This window comes from Thamnophis elegans, chromosome 5 (genome assembly GCF_009769535.1).
Source record: "Thamnophis elegans isolate rThaEle1 chromosome 5, rThaEle1.pri, whole genome shotgun sequence".
NCBI lineage: Eukaryota > Metazoa > Chordata > Lepidosauria > Squamata > Colubridae > Thamnophis > Thamnophis elegans.
Window position 1 is genome coordinate 64,081,478 of NC_045545.1, and position 13,483 is coordinate 64,094,960.

The 13,483-nt window shown below is 41.0% G+C and overlaps 1 protein-coding gene across 1 annotated transcript in view; it reads right to left on the reverse strand.

Annotated features, from left to right (window-relative positions):
* The window catches only part of DENND2D (DENN domain containing 2D), a 39,330-nt gene extending 35,830 nt beyond the window's left edge, over positions 1 to 3,500 (reverse strand). Inside the window, exon 1 of the mRNA XM_032217985.1 lies at positions 2,616 to 3,500. Within this exon, the coding sequence (XP_032073876.1) occupies positions 2,616 to 3,027 (412 nt within the window). The 5' untranslated portion in view covers positions 3,028 to 3,500. The remainder of the gene's footprint in view (positions 1 to 2,615) is intronic.
* Between the last annotated feature and the right edge of the window lie 9,983 nt (positions 3,501 to 13,483).

A 13,483-nucleotide genomic window follows, 5' to 3' on the forward strand; every position in this document is an offset into this window, starting at 1 on the left:
GGAGAGAGAGTTGCCAAGGTTGGAAACCCCTGCCCTGGAGTGATCACTCTGCAGCAAAAAAGACCAGAGAGCAGAAGACCCTCTTATCTTCTGCTTCTAGTAACTAGCATAAAAGAGGGTATTTTTCATCCACCACATTTTTTCCCCACCAATTCTGTTGTTACTTACCCTATTTCTGAGACACACCTTTTACTTATCAATAGCCTCACATAAACTCTGAAAACATTAAGAGGTTCTAAATTCATTCCAATTCAGAAAAACCGAAAGGGGTAAATGCTTTACAGGTAGCCTTGATTTAGCACCATTCATTTCCTGAAGATTTGAAGTTATGAAAGTTCTGAACTAAGGTACTTATGACCCATACCTGCAGTTATGGCTGTGGCAGCACCCCTGTATCAAGTGATCAAAATTTGGGGGTTTGGCACCCCATCCAAATTTATAACAGAGGGGGGGTTTCACTCCACTCATTTATCTCCCCCTCATCTATGCCCTTTTGGCCCCTTGCTAACCTGCGCTCCACTGCCCAGCTGACCTTTGCCAATTTCTTACTCCTTCCTGCTGACGAGGAATACATGGCCTGGCTCTTCCTGAGGCAGCTGTTGGCAACGTGAGGCAGACTCCCCCAGGTCTTGGGAGAAAACCACTGAAGGGAAGAAAGCCTCACCTGGCCAGCAGCTGCCTCACAAAAAGCCAAGCTGGGCACCCCTCATCAACAGTGGAGCAAGAAGGTGAAGATCAGCTGGGGCCTTGGAGTTCAGGGCAGCAGAGGCTACTCTGGCCGGGCCAAGGTAAGGCTAGGCTTCACCCAGCACAAAAGGGCTTCCTGGTGCATCATGCCACTGAGGTTTTTTGTAGCCTCAGAGCTACACCACACCAAGAAACCTCTTTGTGCCATACGAAACCCATCCTCATTCCGAGTCCAGCCCAACAGCACCGTGCAGAGGAGCTTTCTGATACATCACAGCTCAGGGGCATTTTGCAGTCCCAGATCCACAAAGCATCAAGAAGTGCTTGAGTTGCAGTGTATTCTTTCCCCAGCCTTCCTGAGCTCAGGCCGCACCACCACACCACTCCTCCTTCAACTTGTGCATAACCTGCGCTGTCCCTCCCAAGGCGGCAACCCCATGCTCCTTAGCTGGGATTACCTCCACTTCCTGCTTAACTTGATGGCAATTGAGACTGCAGGGACTGCAGTCATTAAGCAATGCAGGACATCTTGCTTTAGGGCCATATCACTTGATGGAAATTCCAGTCCCAACTGTGGTAATAAACCAAAGATTATCTGTACACAGAACTATAATCTGTGTTTGACTTTGGCTGTTACGTAAATTGCATTCAATTTGCAGTGTTGCATTAATCCAGTCATTGTGTGGTAGACAAGAAACATTTACTTTGTGAACAGAACATAAAGGTGAGTTGTTAACCTGCCCCACATGTGCACTTCCTGGTTCCTGATACGAAGTTGTTATATATCTGAGTTTACTTCATACTTGACATAAAATAATCCCAGCCTTGAATGAATCCATTTGTGCTCCCCAATACGCACTGTCATACACTTATTCTTAATCCTTTTCAATAATGGGAACTTGAGTTTCTCAGCAAGTAACTTTGTTGAATGGCCATTCAGCATGGAAAAACCCGGCAGTTGCCAGATCAGAGGTATTCTTAAAGGCCAGGTATACATTATAGCACAGATAAGAGGCCAAGACCTTTTACACTTTATAATTCTATAATAAAATAGAATAACCTTGCTTTAACCAAACAAGTAATTAGAATTACCATCAATACTTCACCCAAAAGTATATGGTGAAAAAAAAAAGCTATAATCAATTTATTTGTTAAGGTCTCTTAGATCTCATTGCTATTTTCCCTCCAACTTGATCACATTCTGTCAAAAAAACGAGTAGCTAAAGTTTGGTGAAGCGGAAACTAAGCTGCACAAAATAACCTTCGTTTCTGCATCCTGTCTCTTATTTTCTGAAAACTCAAAATCAGCTCGAATCTCTAGCTGCAAAAAACAACAACATGCTGTACCTTAAAAGTCCATCCAAACAATTATCACAGAGACTTTTACGATCAGGTATAAAAACCCAACCTGGCAGCTTCACAGTTTATTTGCTGCCCGTTCACTTTCATTCATTCAGGCTTATTCCCAAAATTCCTCCTTCCAGTTTTCCCGGTTATTCCAAACGTTTCCTTCCGATTTCGTCATATGAAGTACACAAGGGACTTTCCTACCGTGAATTTATCGGAAGCATTTGGGGGCGGGGGGGGGGAGGACACCGCTCAGTGTCTGACCAGCCGTCGGGGGGGGGGGTGAGGGGGCAGAGAATAAGGGCAGACCCAACACAAACTTGGCATGGCCGTTTCCGTCGCTCCCCACTCCAAAAAAAAGAACTTCTGCGGGGACGGCTCACCCCACGGCGCGAATTCACTAACAGGATCGGCGCGCACGCTGCTCTCCCCCGAAGAGTTTGAACTCTAACAGAGCAGGGGGAGCAGGGGCGAGGAGACCGAAGGGAGGAAGAGAAGGAGACCGACGGCTGGGCTGGCGCCAGACTGACGGACAAGTGGGAGGAAGAGAGAGCTTGGCCGGTCCTGCCCCTTAGGCTCACCTCTCCTAGACGTCCTCCGGACCAGGCTATTTCGGAAGAAGCGGACGAACCTCTCCCCCGCCATGCCGCCAGCGGCTCGCTCTCTACCGCACCGCGCTGCCGCCGCCTCGTCCGACTTAAAAACTTTTGCACCTGGGAAAAGTGAAAGCAGCGGCGGCGGCGGCAGCGGAGTCACCGGGCGGGAGGAGCCTTCGGGAGGCTGGGAAGGAGCGCGCTGCAGTTCCCGAGCGAGGCGATGGGCGGAGAGCAGAAGCCTCTGGGGGAACAACACCTGAAGGACGGCCGCCAGCCAGGAAAACACCAGGCCGCCACGTGCCTCGCTTAAATTGAGACACAAGCCTGCACGCATTGGCTGTGGCTTTCCGGGTCGACGCAGCTTCATTCCGGACTCATAACAGGCTTGCTCGTACATTTGTACACCGCTGCGGGTCTTTGCCTTTCCTTGTTCTACATTTATCTTTGGCCATGCTACTTAGAGCTTTTTAATCAGAATATGGAATATTTAAAGAAAAAAAAAACCCTGCCAATTTCCTTGATATCTCACATGATTCCTGTGGGCTGAAATGAGATTTGCCAAATTGTATTCTTTAAAATGTCTTTTGTGAAAGGCACAAAATATACTTAATTTATCACATTCAAAGTTATTTTTAAAAAAAACTTGAATTGCACCTGACAACCTGGAGAAGTGCAATATACGTGCTAAGATCCACTGTTTTTCTAAATCCAAACTTTTCTTAAATAGTAAGCAGGGCAAAAACAAACAGCTCATGGGAGATCATAAACACACACATGTGATTCCCCCATATGTGAGCACCCCCACAAACACTGCAGGTAGTCCTCAACTTAAGACCACAATCGATGTTTATGTTGCTAAGTGAGACATTTGTTAAGTGAGTTTTACCTCATTTTACGACTTTTCCTGCCACATTTGTTAAGTGAATCACTGCAGTTGTTAAATTTAAAACAAAGTAACTTCCTTAATCGATTGCGGAAATACTGTAGCCATGACATTCTGATTAGCAAGCTAATAAACCTGATTATCAAAATATATGGGCTGAGCGGCATTTCTGTTGTGTGCACATCAGACAATCAAATTGAAAAAATACTCACTTGGATTATTACATGGAATATTAAATGGCGTGCCACAATATCCAGTCCTGAGTCCTATACTTGAAACATTTTTATTAAAGGGCTTGGGTGAAGAAGTGGGAAATTACTTATAAAATTGGCTGGTTATGTAATCTGAGTAAAACAGCCACATAAAGCAAAAACTCAGATTGGTCTTAATAGGGTAGAAGCAGTTTTTCTCAATCTGTGGTCCACCAAAGCTTGAAGAAATGTTATGATTTATATCTTGAGTTAAATCTTGGGGGGGGGGGTCCTTGGCCATGGTCCTCAAAAGATATTTAAAGGGGGTCAGTGGTAAAGTAAAGGTTAAGGACCTTTGGACTAGAGGATAACTTATTAAAATTGAATAGACAATGCAAAAGTCTTCATTTAGGAAATAGAATTCCAATGAAGTGGATGAAGAGTGGTATATCTGCCTCTGTGAAAAAGTTCTTGGAAAAGTTGCTTTCAAACTGCATCTGAGTCAATAAAATGGTGCTTCTACAAAAAAAGGCAGATGAAGCACCAAAAGAGGTAGTTTCCAAATCAAAGGGAGCACATTTTGTAATTCAGTACGTTAGTGTACTGTTTCCACAGTCCCTATGCCTTCGTTTACTCCAACAGAGGTCAATGGTCATGAAGTCATTTCCTTGTTTCTTACCAGTCAGACCTGTAAAAGGCAAGCACTGCATTGCTCTTTTACCACAGGCATGCATAGATTATCTTTCAAGACAGTTTTTAGTTTGTTTAGGATTCAATCATCCTGTGGTTTGTTTGGCCTGCCCAGATGGGGCAAAACAGTTATCAGAACCATCTCGGGTATCTCCAATTCAAGGCTTTACACTTTAGGAAGAATTCCTGTAAAGGGGGATTAAATGATTTGGGAATATTAATTGTTAAATTGATTTACCTGGAGATATGCTACTATTCTGAAAATACCTAAAGGTAACTTATTGTTCCACAGAGTAGGAGGATCTTATATTCACAGAAGGATAAAGGTTGCTCTCCCTTGTCCCAGACTGCAAGATACAAAATAGTGCCTTTAAGTTATAGGAAGATAGATACAAAATGAATTTTAGAAAAAAAAAAGGTTTCAACGGTCACATTTAATTGACATAGGATAGACGGCCCTCTGTTAGGAAAATTTCAATGTGGATTCCTAAGGATGTGTAGCTGGCATTATTATGTAGCTGGCTGACAATTCGTACTCAATGTTTAGCCCTCAATGGAATTTATCAAATTTCCAGATGATACTAAGCTGGCAGGAATAGCCAACATTTCAGAAAACAAGCTCAAGATCCAAAAAGATCTTCACAGATTGAACACTGGTCCCAATCTAACAAAATGAAATTCAAAACGTAGATAAAAGTAACGTTTTACACTTAGTCAGGAAAAACAACTATATAGGTATAGACTAGCTTAATGCCAGTAAATGTGAGAGAAATCTTGGACTCCCAGTGCATAATCATTTAAATATGAGCCAAAAGTATGCTGCAGCAGCCGAAAAAGCCAATGGAATCCTAGGCTGCATTTATAGAGGGATAGAATCAAGATCATGGGAAGTTCTAATACTGATTTACAAAGCCTTAGCAAGACCACACTTGGAGTACTGCATCCAGTTCTGGTCACCACAATACAAAAATGATGTAAAGACCCTGGAAAAAGTGCAGAGAAGGAACAAAAATGATTAGGGGGCTGGAGGCTAAAACATAGGAAAAACGGTTGCAGGAATTGGGTATGTATCTCATGAAAAGAAGGATTGGGGGGGGGGACATAAGAGCACTGTTCTGGTATTTGAGGGGCTCCTACAAAGGTGGAACTATTTTTCAAATACTATGGGAAGACACACACACCGGAAAAATGAAATATTTTGGAAAATATTAAAAAGGCAGAATGTTATATTTCTCTAAAGGAGAAATGGAGAAACATACTCTTAAAGACAGAAAGCAGTCCCTAAGTCTTTCTTAATAGCCTACAGCAGATGCCAGCACTTAAGAGATAAAGAGCTTATTGAAAGAGGAAGGCAAGTATCAAGACAACTCTATTCCACTGGTGGGATTCAAAAATGTTTACTACCTGCTCGATGGGCGTGGCATGGCTTGGTGGGCCTAGCAGGGAAGGTTACTGCAAAATCCCCATTTCCTCCTCATCAGCTGGGACTCAGGAGGCAGAGAATAGATGGGGATGGGGCCTGTCAGAGGTGGCATTTACCGGTTCTCCAAACTACTCAAAATTTCCACTACTGGTTCTCCACGACTGGTCAGAACCTGCTGAATACCACCTCTGCTCTCTTCATAAGCAAAGCAAATACTCCAGGCAGAAAACCATTCAAGACAGGATATTTTGAAACTGCTTGCAGCACAGCTAACAAAGGCAGAATCATAGGATTAGAAAGCAGCTCCTCACCCAAGATCTGACACAGAATGAAAACCATTAGCCACAATAGGAATTGCCCAACACCCTTTCAGAATACAAGCCCCTTCATTGCACTACCCCAGAACAGTTAAAACTTCGAAGTCACACAAATATATAAAGATCCATCCACTTATTGAGCCATTTGTTCAGCTGACCCAGAACTGTGCACTGTCTTTTTGGTTCTGTTCAATAAATCAACTTTCCAATCAGCCTCTATGTTGTTTCCAGCTTCTTTCTCCCAGCTTGGAACTGAACCAGATGGATAATTCTTCCAACAGTAGCAAAAGGCAAGATAAGAAACAATGGTTGGGAACTAACCAAGGAGAGAAACAACCTAAAACTAAGGAGAAATTTCCTAACAGTGAGAACAATCAACCAATGGAATTGTCTTCAGAAATTGTGGGTGCTCCATCACCGAAGGCTTTCAAAAAGGGATTGGACAACCATTTGTCTGAAATAATATAGAATCTCCTGTTCAAACAGGGTTGGACTAGAAGACCTCTGAGATTCCTTCCAACTCTATTGTTCTATGCTCTACTATAATCCCCTTTTAACAGAAGGTGCTTGGTGTTGTACGGATGTGCAATACTACATTCTATGCATGAGCAATTTAGTGCATGGAATAGATCATTTAATTGGTTCATGTCCAGACAAAACTTATGTATTTTACTTGGTCAAAGACCCACAGTGTATGTTTTAGACAGAAATAATTTGCGGTGGGAAGAGAAAAAGGAGTATCAGTTACAGAGTATAGGACAGACTTAGTACCACAATTGACCCCAACATTTCTGTTGCTAAGTGACACATTGTTAAGTGAGTTTTGACCTATTTGATGACCTTTCTTGCCACAGTTGTTAAGTGAATCACTGCAATTGTTAAGTTAGTAACACGCTTGTTATGTGAATCTGGCTTCCCCATTGACTTTGCTTGTCAGAAGATCGCAAAAGGTGATCACATGACCTCAGGACACCACAACCATCGTAAATATGAGTCAGTTGCCAAGCATCTAAATTTTGATCACGTGACCATGGGGATGCTGCAACAGTCATAAGTGTGAAAAATGGTCATAGGTCACTTTCTTCAGTGCCATTGTAATTTCAAATGGTCACTAAATGAACTGCTGTAAGTTGAGGACTATCCGAATAGCAATGACTAAGGAGTGATAGGAAAACGAAAGTCCTAGGACAGTGATGGCAAACCTTCTTGGCACTGAGTTCCCAAACTAGTGTGCTTGTGCATCGGAAACCTGAAGACCAGTTGACCAGCGCATACATGTGCACCCGCCAGCTGGTCTTCGCTTGCACCGGAGCGCCAGAAACCCAAAGGAAAGCAGAAGATCAGCTGGCAACGGTGCACGTGCCCACAGAGTGCTACCTCTCTCACACATGCTATAGGTTCACCATCATGGCCCTAGGAAGATAAGGGGAAAAGAGAGCTGGATGTGTGATGGTATCTAAGGTAGGTGAGGAAAGGATGGCACTGGAAAAATAGAGTCATCAAACATTAATTCAAGCATAATTTGAATATAGCATAATATCCAGCACAACTGGCCCATCTTCTCATGTCTGCATTTTCTTAGAAGCTTCCTTTCCCCACTTTTTCTTAACCACAGACCATGCGTTGCCACCAAACCTGGATTCATGTGAAGCATATGCAATGGGCTCGTGCAGGCTGTTTGGATATGCTGTGCTTGAATTCAACGATGGCAACAGCACACAACAACCACCAAGGTATCATCCAGAAAGGAAGATGTTGAAAAACAGCAAGTGAGTCAGCTGGGGCACATCTTATCAAAAGGCTGAGGAGAGAGGGGAGTAGGATGCACTGCTAGAAGGCTTGAAAGAATGGGTTGGAGAAAATCTATGCAGTTGCCAGGAGTCAAAATTTGAGGGTACATAATATAGTCTGAAAGCAAACTATTCTAGGGTGAAGCTCAGATGAACTGTGGCATTCTTGCAATGGTTCAAGTGAACTGCCGAGTCACAATATGTTTGATTCATTTATTGATTTCATGCTTACCCCTAAATCAAACCAGTCTTATCTTATTGGGATGTAATCCTACACCCACTTACCTGGGTGTAGAACCTACTGAATGTAGCTGAATTTACTTCTTGTAATGTATATCCTACAACAGGGGTCAGGGACCACTAAATTCATAATTTTAATTCCCGCTGACCACTAATATAATTTTTTTAAAAAGATAAATAGTATTTAGTGCAATATAAAAAATGCAAATAATTTTTCTGCGGACCACAAAATTTTTTGTCTGGACCACCAGTGGTCCACGGACCACCATTTGGTGACCACTGTCCTCCATTGTTGTACTTCACCTCCATAACACAAAGTACCTCACTATGGCAAAGAATAAACATCTTGCATAGGATCAAATTATGAAAAGCTCATATGTAAAGACAGAAATTTTGAAACATTAAAGACTAAGCAATTTATCCCAAAGTGTTAAGTGTTACTTATGTTACACTATGATCTATTTTTCATGATGTTTTGTGGAAGTGATAGCCAATTCACTCCAAAACTGGACCTGCCCTGCTCAACCAAGACAACCAAGGGTAAATGAATAGCTTTCACTAGTACTGCAATCATCTTCCACTTCTCTTCCCAACCAAGGAGATAAGAACAAAGAAAGTACGACAAGATCAGTTTAAGTCCCCAAATTGGTAGTCAGTTTGCAATAATTTAAACCATCTACGGCATGTTAGCAGATTATAATCCCCCAGAACAGAAGCTAGCACCCAAAATACCTACTTAGTATATATTTCATTGAAAACACACAACAGTACAGAGAAATGTAGAGCAGTGCTTAGAGAAAAATAATTAGATTTTCAGAGTTGAATTAGTCCAAAATGCCAATTAATCTCCAAGGAAAAATAGTTATGAAATGAATCACACGAAGTTTTGAGCACATTTAAAATGAAATCAAACTATTGACATAGTTCACATAATTATTATTTCAATAATCATATTCTAGTATCTGTAATCCAAATCCAAACCAAAGTAGCAATAAATATGTATGTATTGTGTCACAACACAACCCCTGGTATGCCCAAATATTTATCAGCACAAATGCAACACACACACACACACACACACGTGCGTGTGTGTGTGTGTATTACATCCTCCTTCTAAATTTTTCTGGAGAATGAAACATTTGCTCATAATTCTGTGATTTAGGAGTTTAATAAAAAATTATCCTAATACAGATTTTGATATTTTTCTTACACCAATATAATAATTTTCAATGCCATATTGCTTAGTAAATGAGTACCTAAATCAAACGATATCTAAAGTTTTCTTTAAATAAAACTTTCTCAAACAAAATACTGATAGAACTGGGCTCTAATTAATGTAAAACACAATCTTAGTGAATTTATTTGATGTATTATATTTTTCACCACATGATGTCAGGGTAACCACAATGAAACTACACATTGGCAAGATGTGAACAAAAGTACACATGTACAGTAAATATCATATAACATATGTGTATAAAGAATATTCAGGAGTATCTGCAGGGCATGGTAAAAAAAAGGCAAGATGGTGTGCATGATGGAGCAATTGAAGCGTTGCCTGGTTTCTGTGTGTGTCACACATTATGTGACACACATTAAAAAATTGGTGGAACTTTTATTGCACTATTATGGTCGGATTCCTTTTTTTAATATTTTTGCTGTTGACACTCCTGAATACATAAATGAAGTCCGTGTTACAATTATTTTGAACTTAAATATGCATCTGAAAATGTTTCATGCATGATATGTATTTTTGCACAGCACAACATTTCTAAGCCTTTGTGGCATCTAGTGGTCACTCATATTTTTGCAGCACAATTCTAGAATCCCAATATATGGTGCATTTTCATACTATAAATGCAAATTGCTGGGGGACAGAGCTGGGGAAATCTTACTTGCAAACAAAAGAAAATGGAACAGTGTGAGTAGGTTCGACATTTTGACTAGATTAGGCTATTTTCCATTACATCCATTATATTCCCCTAGGCTCTGCCCAAGTTTATCAAGGAATTAGCAGATTGTGTTTTGGATTAACTATTCATCAATCAAAAAAACCCAGCAATTCTCAGTGTTTTCCTAGGACAATTCCTGAACTTTCACATTGCAATCAGTCATAATTGAATCATGTCTGGTGAATAAATCATAATAAAGTCAAAAGTAAACAAACCACATTATGGCTTAGTGCAATAATAATTATAAGCCATGATGTGTGATTTAATATGATGTAGGAACTAAGCTGCTATACTTCAATGAACAGTTAAAAGAAACCATGACTTAGTGAAATATATGAACCGCATTGACACAGTATCTGTGTAAGTATAATTAGAATGCTTGTAGTATAATTAGATAATTATAATTACAGTATAATTAGAATGCTTGTAGTTGTTATGGCTATTATAGGGGTAGAAGGTTAGCACCCATCCCTCTCCTAGAAGAATGAAATATTTTGAGAAATATTAAAAAGGCAGAATATTGTATTTCCCTGAATGAGAAATTGAGAAACATGCTCTTGGAGATGGAAAGCAGCCCCCATCTTTCTTGATGGCGCTCAGCAGATGTCAGCACTTAAGAGCTAAAGAGCTTATTGAGATCTAGGTAGCTCTAAAGGTAAAGGTAAAGGTTCCCCTCACACATATGTGCTAGTCGTACCCAACTCTAGATAGTTCTAATTGTAAGCAAATTTCCTGCAGCAAGGTCTGAACAAAGGTAGGATTAGCCCTCAGCCACAATAGGAATTGCCCAACAAGCCCTTCATTGCATCTGCAAACCAAGCTTCAGCCAAGCTTGGTTCAGACAACCTACAGAGCTGGCTATGACCCCTACAACAGCCAGTGGAATGCATGTTCTTGCACAGGAATAGAAGCTCAAGAGAAGGTATAAATACCCCTCACTCTCAACTCCATGTGGTCAGCTACCCAGAGCCATGTGTTTGGTGGTTCTGCTTCATCAAGAAATGGACCCTCTTTCCAATCAGCCTCCAGCTTCCATTTTGTCTCCAGTGTCTTTCTCCCAGTTTGGAAGTGAACCAGGTGGATATTTCTTCCAGCGTAGGATTTCAGCAATGGGAGACAAAGCAGGACTACCATATCTGGGCTGCACTAGATGGCAGCAAATTAAGTTTCACCCCACTGCTACCCTCTACTAGTCATCCAGATTTTTGTAACTCAAAGCTTGTAACCCTAAGACAAATCCTATTACATTTCCAGTGAGTTTGTGAAATTCTGTGTTTCTTCCATTTGTGGAAGCATTTTCAAGGTAAGAAAAATGAGAGCCATTAGAAGACATTACTTCTGCTCCCAAGAGTCCCTAGTCAAATGGCAGCAATGAAAAGGTAGATAAGCCTCCTGCTTAGATTTGCCAGGAAATAATGATTTAACTTGCTGGGAGGGGGAGCTTTTTGGCCAATCAGCTTGAAACTCTCCTTTGAACCTCTTAATGAGTGCTGATAATCCCTAAGTATTTGTTGGCATTTGAAGCAGTAAATTACTCTGTGTCTCACACCATGAAGTCCTTTCCAGAAAGCCAAGCTAAGTTTACTCTGGAGCATGTGAGATCAGATATCAGCTGGGGTGTCTCTGTGTTATTGCTTTCTTCTTCCATTCTCTAGCTTTGTAGATCTAGGCTGATTTGTGCAGCTCACCTGGAGTCTCATAAGCCACATACTGTGCAAGTTCTCTTTTTCTGCATGAAGGAAAATGGATCAGAATGCAAAACAAACTCTTTGTTTTCCTACTGGTAGGGGAGAGACTGGTGGAATTGTACAGACTGTTACTCATTTATACCTTGATGTACAAGGACTTGAGGAACAATCATAACAATCGCAAAAAAAATGCCTTGTCCTTTATAGATATAGTTGCTGAAAGTAACAGATGCCAAAATAAAGTTGGCAACAAACATGCTTGCATCAATGTCAGGATTCGAGCATTCATAAATACAAGCAAACCTTAAGTGTAAATAAAAGCAGCTGGAAATAATAGCATCATGTTTACATACACATTTTCTACACTGCATTATTTTGTGTCCCATAGATTTTTTAAAGATTGGAAAATATGTTTAGCTATTTGGCCTACTTGTTAGCGTTACACCACAATGTTGTGGCTCACCAGCAGCCAATGGAGCTGGTAGCAGATTCAGACAGTGAGTAGGTTGAGGAGGAACATGGGGCATTCCTGGAGTATGGGGAAGGTTCTGATGAGGGTTCTGTGTCAGAGGCAGAGAGGGGGACAGAGCTGTAAGCCAGTTATCAGCTGCCTTTAGAGTCAGATATCAGTGAGGCAGACAAACAGCTGGAGCCTGTTCCCAGTGTGCATGTGCACAGAGTTGCCACAGGTGGACAATGAACAGCCCCTCCCAGGGGAAATAAAAGACGAGCGAAAGGGGAGTGGAGTTTGCAGGAGACAATTAATTCACTTAATTGGAACTCTCCAAGATTCCTTCCCAAATTTTGCAGGTATTGACCTGTCAACTCTCCAAGCCAGATAAGGTCTGTGACTGTAAATCCTCCCTTGAAAGACTTTGCTGGATGTGAATGAGCAGAATTCCCAGTAAATTAATAAAAGGGTTTTTTGCCAGGACAAGAAGTTTGCTTCATGCTGTTGGGAAGCCTCGGTCAGAACACACAGACAATCCATATCAGATGTTAAAATGTTTTAATATATATGCAAAGGAGGGGATTAATTCTGTAGCATCTCAATATTACCCCAGTAATTCCTGCCTAGATGTTAGTTCTCATAGAATATTTCTAGAAGGGAAGAAAGCAGAGAAAGCAGGGGAACTAACTCTGCATTTCCACACATAAGCTAAACAAGTTTTTTAAAAAGTAGTGGTATTGTGTGGAAGGGGAGCAGTCTAGGTACTTTACTGTACTCATTAGCACTGGACCATCAATAAGTTGGAAAGAAATAATAAACTGAATGTCTGACATCTAAACAAAAGACTGGCATGAGAATTTAGCCTTATGTTTCTTCATTAGGTATATGAGTTGCCTAGAAACCCAGGGATTACTCTGTAAAATCCATCATGGTTGGCTAAGATGTCACAGTTAAAACTAAATAGCTAGGGTATTTATTTTTCCTCCTCTGTATCAACAGATTGTTTAATTAAGTTTAGAATCCAAATCTTCAAGTTGGGCTTCCAATGATATACAGTAAATAATAATGTGAATCCCTTGCATTCTTGCAGTTGTCACCCAACAGGATCTCAAAGGACTTTATAGACTGTGAAGTGGAATTCATCCCTCATATGCTTGCAGGGACATTCTTTGGCAGAGTCCACAGTATTTACACTCTATAATAACTACTTCAGCTGACACTCTCTCAC